This window comes from Phaethon lepturus, unplaced genomic scaffold, assembly GCF_000687285.1.
Source record: "Phaethon lepturus isolate BGI_N335 unplaced genomic scaffold, ASM68728v1 scaffold39193, whole genome shotgun sequence".
Lineage (NCBI taxonomy): Eukaryota > Metazoa > Chordata > Aves > Phaethontiformes > Phaethontidae > Phaethon > Phaethon lepturus.
Window position 1 is genome coordinate 3,593 of NW_010531855.1, and position 9,661 is coordinate 13,253.

The 9,661-nt window shown below is 42.4% G+C and overlaps 1 protein-coding gene across 2 annotated transcripts; it reads left to right on the forward strand.

Annotated features, from left to right (window-relative positions):
- Positions 1–536: 536 nt before the first annotated feature.
- On the forward strand, positions 537–9,277 carry PISD (phosphatidylserine decarboxylase). 2 transcript variants are annotated; one of them, XM_010284692.1, is made up of 7 exons: positions 537–1,196; positions 3,376–3,541; positions 5,580–5,816; positions 5,959–6,097; positions 6,993–7,139; positions 8,283–8,443; positions 8,742–9,277. In XM_010284692.1, the coding sequence occupies exons 1-7, from the start codon at positions 1,000–1,002 to the stop codon at positions 8,964–8,966; spliced, it is 1,272 nt and encodes a 423-aa protein (XP_010282994.1). In that variant the 5' UTR covers positions 537–999; the 3' UTR covers positions 8,967–9,277. The 2 variants fall into 2 exon arrangements, with proteins under 2 accessions (XP_010282994.1, XP_010282995.1); XM_010284693.1 differs by having other exon boundaries at positions 796–1,002.
- The last annotated feature ends 384 nt before the right edge of the window (positions 9,278–9,661 follow it).

A 9,661-nucleotide genomic window follows, 5' to 3' on the forward strand; every position in this document is an offset into this window, starting at 1 on the left:
GGAAATCTATGTTGGAGATGTGGTCTGCAGGATCAAAGAGGGAAATTTCCCTCTATGTATATTCAGAAGGCTCAGAGAGAAACACTGCAGCTTTTTGTCTTAAAAAAACAAACAAACAAAACCAAAAACAACCAAACAAAACCCAAAACCAAACCAGCCTCCTTTACTCATGTTTTGTATTTTCAGTTCTACTGGACATAAAAACTGTGACACTACCGAGAGTCGCAAAATACACACGTTAATGTTTCTTTTGTACTCGATTCTCAAGCTGGCCCTAAAACTGGTTTATTTCATTATGTGTCTGGGTATTTGTAGAAGAATGTCCTTTACCTGCTCCCTATGTGAGTCTTTTGAGATGGAAAGAGGCTTCAGGAGATGGATGTTTGTGTCTGGCAAGGGTTGTAAAATAGAAAGGCCTTCCTTTTGGTTTCTGTTTTCTTTCTGTTCAGTCCTGAACTCTTGTAGTGGCAGCAGCTGCACTGCAGAATTGAAGCTGGGAGTTACCTCCTCCTCTTCTCCGCCCCACTCCTCCTCCCAGCCTCGGCTTCAGACCGGCTCTGGGGTTAGCTGCGCAAGGGGCTGCTCATCTCTGACTGTAGTGCATCGCTGCCCAGCAGCACGAGACTGCAGGGTATTTTTTGAAGAGTTGAGTTTCAATGGCCACCCTGACAAGCAAGAAGCAAGGACTGCTTATACGGAGAGCTCGTTTTTATCTTGTGCAGAGTCGGCTTTGTAGTGGGATGTTGAAATGTGACAAAATGCCTGTTTGTTTGCAATAGCTGCAACCCTCGTAGCAGAGATTCAAGTGGGAAACAGAGAGGGAATCCAGAGACAAATCGGCGGGGGAATTAGGAACTGTGACGCCGTGTCCTCTCTGCTGTGCCGGAGCAAGCAAAGCAAAGAGAGGTAGAGGAAAAAAGACTGAGCCTTGCAACCAGCCATCATCCTGATGATGTGTCAGTCAAACACCCTGCAGGGACCAGATCTGCACACAGGGAAATGGTGAGATGCTATAAAGCTTTATCTAACCCTCCACCCTCTTGCTACAACCTCCGCAAAGTTAAAATTCATGTCCGGAGGCTGCGTTCAGGGAACGGCGGCAGCAGCAGCTGTGCCGGGGACCAGCACCCACAACTGGAGAGTCCAGGCCCGGCTGGCTCTGCTGGTGGTACACCAAATAAGAGAACTCGTTTCAGGTACTGTTCAGTGTTTTCTGCTTTGCAGGAATAGTGAGTGAAGGGAGAAAGGAGGGAGGGAGGATTGGGAGGGTTTCTGGGCAGAAGGAGCCACAGCCATCTGCAAAGCTTTGGTTTGGCCTAATTACTATAAAGCTCCTTATGCGTTGAATTGGCAGAGAAGGGCACGCTGTTATGTGACAAGGGGAATGAGGAGTCTTTCATTTCTTTCTACTCTCCATAACTAGGAGAATAGAGGAAAATTAGTGAGGGACTGCTCTGAAACCAGGCCAAGGCAGCGAGAAGCCGGAGGGCTCCGGAGCGAGCTGCCAGGATGCGGCTCTGCGGGGATTGGTCCACGAGCGACTGCAGTGAAGGGGGGGAGAGCGCGGAGGGGGAGCGGGACCTCCGCGCTACATGCTGGCAGCCCGGCCCCGCCGGCCGTCGAGGAGACCGCAGGCTGGTGGGTGGCAAGGATGGGAGGAAGAACATGAAGAGTCCCTTCCTATTCCCTTGTCGAGTCAGTCCCATTGCCTGCTGAGAAGAAAGCGAGCTTCACCTCTGCTGAGACAGCACTTTATCTCCTCAGGGGCTTTTTGGTTTGTTTTTTTTTCCTCGCCTTGCATTGTGACGCACGGATCATTTTCTGTTTTTTTACTTATTAATGCTTGGGGGGAAAGGAAGTTGTGTTCACTGCAGAAAAAATCTCTGATCAAAAGCATCATCTTGCATCCCAAAGTGGTGACAGTTGTACCTGCCTGTGTGATATTTTAATTCTGATCCAAATTTTGAAAAGAACGTGTTGGCAAGAAAATTTCCTGTTAATTTCCCAGCTTCTTTCCGTCTTGGAAAGACATACGCAGTATTTTATAGTTCATCCTTCATAGCATGTAATCCAGTGAGAGAGAGGGCTGTTCAGAGCAGCCAGAGCGTACCGCTTTCAGTTTGTGTGCGCACGTAGCTGTGTCCTGGTTGCAGGCATACTGCCTTCAGCAGTGTGGGGAGAACAATCTCCTAACCAGGATTTAAGTCAGTGCCCAGAAGACTTGAATATTTTGCTCTCAGGTGGGCAGATGTTCATTTGATAATATGACCTTGGAAGTGCCAGAAATGGTTTCTTCATGAGTAGAGGCCAAAGAATAACTGGGGACCTGAAGGGCCCCTCATCCAGACTCTCCTGCAAGGGTCTGAAGTGAGGCCAGTGATGTCCTCTGCTAATAAGAGGAACAGCTTTTCCCTCTGAGAGCCACAAGTTATTGCTCCCCATGGCCATTTGTGCAAAATGAGTTTCCTCTCAGTCAGGACATCCACGTGACAAAAAATCATAGATGCAGTGGGTTATAAAGGAGTTGGTTATTGGGCTATGGAGACTAGATTATCCTGCAGCAGTAGCAGTATTGGTTTTGTCCACGTGTTCTTTGTTCAGAACCGGGGTGTACTCAATGAAGATTTTAAGACCTGGAAAGATGTCTTTTGGACTCAGTTACTTCTAAATTGCAGTAATTAGCTCAGGAGTGCCATTCCTGTTGTTTCTCGAGTAAGTGCTTGTCTCCCAAAGTTAGTGAATGCCAACAGGTCTGTGTAAATTTGACTCACACATCTTCCATGATACAAAATACAACTCGAGGCACAATCTAGTCATGATGCCTTCAACATGTGAGCCCTCTGAGGGACCTCAATTTATTAGGTTTCAAGGATTTTTTTTCATCAGAGTAGCTGTTCTTTCCTTAAAATTGTCCATCCGTAGAGTTCTTATTTAAGTCCCAGCATCACAGATTCCTAGCTTTCAGAATATTGTTTGCTGTCTGCTTTGGCTATCCAGTGGCTGGAGTAATCACATGAAACGTTTTCTGGGGATGTAATCTTCTGATATTTGGAAGAAGAACATTTGCTCTTCATTATTTTCACTGTAAACTATTGTGTTATGTTGTTAATTGGATGAACCAGCTGTGACTTTTTTTTTGAAATGTCACCTGCAAGTGATCTTGCCTTTGATTTTGAAGGTGTCATGTGACTTTTTTGAGATTAACTGGTCTTCTATTTTGGGAAGGGGAAGAACTTACCAAAATAAAGGAGTAAAGACTTGCAGAATCAATGTTTAAGTAAAGATCAGCAGAATAAATCATCCCCAGCTATCAGAAGCTGGTGGTTCTGAAGCTGAGATGGCTGACCCTCTTACGTTCTGTATGTAATCTTTCAGGTTGCAATTTCCCCAGCTGGCCCTGAGGCGAAGGTTGGGCCAGCTAAGCTGTATGTCTAGGCCTGCTCTGAAACTCCGTTCTTGGCCTTTGACTATTCTGTATTATCTTCTGCCTTTTGGTGCTCTTAAACCCTTGACCAGAGTGGGATGGAGGCCTATGAGCAGGGTAAGTGTGAGCAGGTCTCTTGCGCTTCGGGTATGTTAGCTGTTTTACACTGAAGGGAGCTGGCAGCAGCTGCGTGGAGAGATCTTCAGTATAGAACAGGCTGATGATCACTAGCATGAAAGCAGAGAGATGCAGTTCATGTTTCCCTTTAGTTTTTACTGTTTGTAGTTGTGTTGACTAATTGCTTCACAGACAAGTGATTTTTTTCATTAGCAGAGAATTTCTTTGTCCTTTAACGGTCAAGCATCTAGCCAGCAAAATCAACAGAAACTTTTGAATTAAATCAGTCACCTTAAAATATTGGGGCTAGGGTATGGCAGACCAAACTGCTTCTTCCAGTTCCCTTTCCCGGCCACACTGAAATGGCCTCTTGCTTTCTGTCATTTTTGAACCGAGAAGGTTTGTTCTTCAAGTTCTTTAAGCATTTGTAATCCAGCCTGTCCAAACGATAGGCAAATCTCTGCTCTGACACTGTTGAGAGCAGGGTGTAGGAAGCCTTGCACATGGACATTCTCTGCAGGGATGCAGTTTTAGAATGCAACAACCACACAAATATTTTGATTGAAAACTGCAATAAAATTGCAGTTCTTAAGACTATTTCATGGAACAGCTGTGCCCTTTGATCCTGTCAACTTGAAAAACCAGGCTCTTTTGAAGAGAAGGTATTTTTGTGATTTTTAGTTGTATCTGCATATTCTCAGTCTTTGTGGAAAACAGTAAAATTGATTTTAGAAATTAACAATGTATAAGGCATGTCAAATAAAATGGGAAGACACTTTTCTTCAGTACTTCAGCTTACATAACCTAAGGTACTGTTGATTTAGTTTTTATCTGAAGTAAGATTAGGTTGGTGTTTTATTTCTGAAATATCACTGTATTCTAATCTGATGCAGGACGGTGATTTGTCAGTGAAATATTAATTTGCTGTATTTGATAGGATGGACAGGCTGTCAGCCAGCATGTGCCTCTGTTTGCGTTTATGGCTGTATTTTGCAAGACTTAATTATGAAGGGTATGATTAATGCTGAAAATAAATGATTACTCTCACTAAGACAAAAACCCCCCAACTTTTAGTGAGGAGTGAAATGTAGCTGAGCTGTACTGTTCAAAAAAAACTGTACCAGATTCAGCATATACCTCTCTTTTTGCAAAACTGGTTTCAGAGGGTTCAGTTCCCTTGGTCCACACACCCCCAACCCCTGATTACATCATGGCCATGTGAGCTTTTTGGGTGACACCAAGTACCACAAACCCCAGAAAAGTTACCTGCTGGAACTACCAACAGGCAGACACTGTCATCTGTCTAGCTACATCAACAACATGTACCTTTTACTAATGTTGTTTCATTTGTTTTTCTTGCTACTAAAACTTGTGCTTTGGTGTAAGTCCAAAGGTGTATTTTTGCAGGAATAAAGGCACTTTATACTCTTGCAATTAGCACCTCCCATTGTTGTAAGAGAAGGAGTAAAGCTGGTGTAAGTTTATACCCGTGTAGCTGCATCCACATGGGTACATTTCTTCAATTGTACAAGTACCATTAGAGCAGTACAATACAGGGATGGGGAAAATCCCCCTATTAGTAGATGCATCTGAGAAGCACATCATCAAATGCTGAGAAATTATTTTTAAGTCAAGGTTCATTTGGTTATTCACAAAAATTAATATATTGGTAATGTTTATCCCTTCTAGAATATGTGAAATGTGTCTTTTTTTTCTGTAAGCCTCACATTGGGCAGTTTCCAGTAACCTGGATATGGAGCTTCAGCCTGCAGGGGAGTGGAGATTCTGGCTTTAGTATAAGGTTATAGTAAGTTTCATCTTGTCCCTCCTGTGCTCCCATCAGAATGGAGGGAATGAGGATGACGTGCAGTGTTAATTTTTTGCTGACTTAAAGGCTGCTTTGTGTGTGGGATAACCCACTGAATTCAAGGGAGTGGTTAGCAGGAACAGGTTGATCCTTTCTGTTTTATGGGGAGAAGGAAGAGAAAGCTATCGGTGCGAAGAACTGAGTGATGTGGTGCAATTCCTTTTTCTTTAGGTTGCTCTGTACAAATCGGTACCAACTCGACTGCTGTCACGAGCCTGGGGTCGCCTGAACCAGGTGGAGCTGCCTACATGGCTCCGGAAGCCTGTCTACAGCCTGTACATCTGGACATTTGGAGTGAACATGAAGGAGGCAGCTGTTGAAGATCTGCACCACTATAGAAACCTCAGCGAATTCTTCCGCAGGAAGCTGAAACCACAAGTGCGGCCAGTCTGCTGTCTGCACAGTGTGGTGAGTAAAAGGAAATAAAGCCATGCTTTATTATAGCTTTCCATGCTACCAGCTTCCCCTCACCCCCCAAAGGAACATGTCTGCTTTATGAGGAATGAACGAATTCCTAACGTGTGTTTCATTTTTTTTCTCTTTGCTGTAGATTAGTCCCTCTGATGGAAAGATCCTTAATTTTGGACAAGTGAAAAACTGTGAAGTGGAGCAAGTAAAAGGTGTTACTTATTCTCTGGAATCTTTCTTGGGACCTCGTGTCTGCACAGAGGAACTGCATTTTAGCCAGGGTGAGTTCTGCATTTATTCTGCTCTGCCCTTGCAGTGTTCTCAGAGATCAAGAGAAAAGAAATTACTTTTTCCTTCTTTCTCTCTCTCCTCCCTCTCTCTTCTCTTTCTCACATTGTCAGGAACAAAAGCAGGTCTGATTTTTGTTTTATTTGGGGATAAACATGTCACTGTTGTAGTTCTCTTCCTTGCCAGCCTCATTCTTTTTATCTGAATTTAATTGCTTGGTTCCTTTTTATATGGTTATATTGACAATTACAATAGACTCTAAGATCTGCCACTATAATGAGGCTGTAGCACTCCTGCTGTCGGGCTGAAATGTGCCCAAACACCAGGTTAGCAAAAATTGTATAAGCTATTCCATAACAAGGTTTATGCTCAAGCACTTCCAGTGACTTGTGCTATTACTGCTCTGCTGCACCCCAAGCGCTGTCTCAAAGGCCCCTTGAGTTTAGATGAAAGCAACACATTTTGCTAAACTGGCAATGGGACTGAAGAGACTCGAGTCCTGCAAACAGTACAGTTATTTTCAACATGAGCACAAACACAACTGATGCATCTTATAAAACTAGTGACTTCTCACAAAATCTGTTCTTGAAAGGATAACTTTAAGAAAAATTCTATTTCACTGGATTTCAGTTTCTGCTGTTCTGTTTAGGGAAGGGCAAACTCCAAAATTAAGGCATTACTAAAACAATACAGGATCTAATGTTGTTGTAATGGGAAAAGAACACTTTGAAATATCAGATTCCTGGACACAGTGTATCTTTCTGTAGTCCCAATAATACACATGGACTGCATTTAGTCCTCTGCTATTACCACCGATCCTCATATAGACTGCTCAGCTATGGTAGATGACTCTGAAGACTTTAACCCCTTTCCATGGTTTCTTTGCAGCCCCACCTGGTAACTCTTTTCAGCAACAACTAGTCACAAAGGAGGGGAATGAGCTCTATCATTGTGTAATCTACCTTGCACCAGGGGATTATCACTGCTTCCACTCACCCACTGACTGGAGAGTGTCACACCGACGTCATTTCCCAGGTAGGTTTCTGTTCCTAGAAAACGAATGCAGAGCAGCTATGGAGGGAAGCACTGGTGTGGGCTGTTGCTGAACAAGACATGCCAGTGGACAGTTGCACAGTTGCTTCATAGATAACAGGAGAAAAGTGATTTGTCACGAATAGTAATGAATTTTATGATAGCATAGTTACCAGAACAAATCACATAAGTAGTGAAAACTGTAATACTGTATTCGAGTTGTTTTAATTCTTTGAAACAGCTGTTGATGCATACTGACCTAACTTGTTCCCAAACAGGATTTGTTCAGTTTGCACCCAAAATACAGATTGCTCTCATCTGCAGAGCTAACAGTAGCCTAAAATATGACCTCTTTTCCTGTGCTTGGCAAAGAAGATGCAACTAAACATTTATGCCACTGGAGCTGGGATCAGATGTTTTTGTCCTCCTTTTTGCAGATCATCATACTGTAGTTCAGCAGAAAACAGAAATGTTTTACTTTTTGGTATCTAGGAAAAACCTAAGTACTTGGATTTGGTTTCAAACACCACAAGGGAGAGACAATGACCTGCTGCAAGGTTTGAGAAATCTGTCAAGTTCCAGATTGAAGGAAAGGAGTTTTAGTGAAATACTACTGTCAGATTCAGTGTGGCAAAGCAGATGTATTTCATTGCTAAAACTGCATGTAGTGAATATACTGTACTAAATTACTTTAAGGACTGTGTAGAGATTGAAATCTTTGAGGTTCTTCTGTAATAAGCTTTATTTTTTAACTGATTCACATTATTAGTATTTCCTGGTCAGCTCTAGCTAGATACCTACTTGGGTTTTCAGCCACAGTAACCACTTACGCATCTACCAAAGAGAACTGGAAGGGGTTGCTCTCATGCACTGGATAGTTAACCAGTGAAACCTGTTCCTAAGCTGTAAAAAGTTTCTTTAGCTTCCTTTTAGTAGCCTGTAGCCTTTTTTTTTTTCTGGATCTGTATGCTTTTTAGAAGGCTTCTTTCAATTGTATCTATTGGCCCTGAGACTAGGGACTAGCTCTGCCTTTGTCTTTAACCCTGATCTCTCTTACGGGCCTATCAGATGACAATCATTTAGATGGCATTACAATACTGCCTCAAAACTTAACACCCTAGCTTGAATATTGTCTCACTCTTGCAGGCTCTCTGATGTCTGTGAATCCTGGAGTTGCTCGCTGGATCAAGGAACTGTTCTGCCACAATGAACGGGTTGTCCTTACAGGTGACTGGAAACATGGCTTTTTTTCTTTAACAGCTGTAGGAGCAACAAATGTGGGCTCTATCCGCATCTACTTTGACCAGGTGAGCAAGATAGTAGTAGCTGGCTTTCTGGTTTAGATGGTTGAGGTTGGTAAAATATAATAAAAGAGAATTAAAAAAAAAAAAATTAAAGTGTCTTACCCTGAAATTAAGGTGTTTAACAATATTGATGTTAAGTCATGTCTGGTATAGACTCTTTTTTAAAATATTCCTATTGCACTTTTGAATTGTAAGAAAGATCCTGCATTGAAAATGCCTAGATATCCACAGTCTACCACTATGTTAATGAATACAGAGCACTGAAATCCTCAAGTAACAGTTCCTTCTTTCTCTGTAACAGGACTTGCATACCAACAGTCCGTGTTATTCTAAAGGTTCCTACAATGACTTCAGCTTCATATCCAATAACAACAAGGAGGGAATCCCCATGAGGAAAGGAGAACATTTAGGGGAATTTAACTTAGGCTCTACGATTGTGCTAATCTTTGAGGCACCCAAGGACTTCAAATTCCACCTCAAAGCTGGACAGAAAATCCACTTTGGAGAAGCACTGGGCTCTCTATAGAAACTCTCTCAGCAAGAAGGTTTTCTATACAAAGGGACTCTTATCACACCACTGAGTGTTTCATGTAACAAGTATGTACCACTCAGCAGGACCTGGGTGAGGAAAACAGAAGATGTCATTGCTATGTTAAACTTGAGAATTCTCATTTGGTCTGTATTTACATGCTGCTGAATGCAGAAAGAGTTGAATGTCCATGTATGTAATCAGGTATAGCTGCCTTTAAAAGATGTTGACTGTGGAGGTTTCTGTCCCACCCTGTGCCTGTAGTCTTTCATGTTCTCCCCTCAACATGCCACAGGATAATTATGTTCTTAGAGCTTGTAAGTCCCTTTTAAGCCTTCCTAGGCTGTGCAGGTGCAATGGGGAAGGGTGGAAGTAGAGATTAGCTGTATTTAAAGGGACACTGACAGGTTGAGTCAGACCTTGTACCTACAATATTTGTTTTTCAGACCTTGAGTAAAGAATGTGTTCTCATATTTGTTTTATTCTAAGAGGCTCTGCTGAAGTTCTTATATAAAGGCAGACTGTGAATGCATAGAGCACCAAAGAGTTAAATGGGCTAGTATGACTTCACAGTCTAAACTAAGAAAAATGTACAGAGAGCATCAGTACAATAAACTACACTCACCCATGTTTTCTACTGTTAGACAACTTTAATTCTTTTACCTGACATTGTCCCTTTAAAAACTGACTTT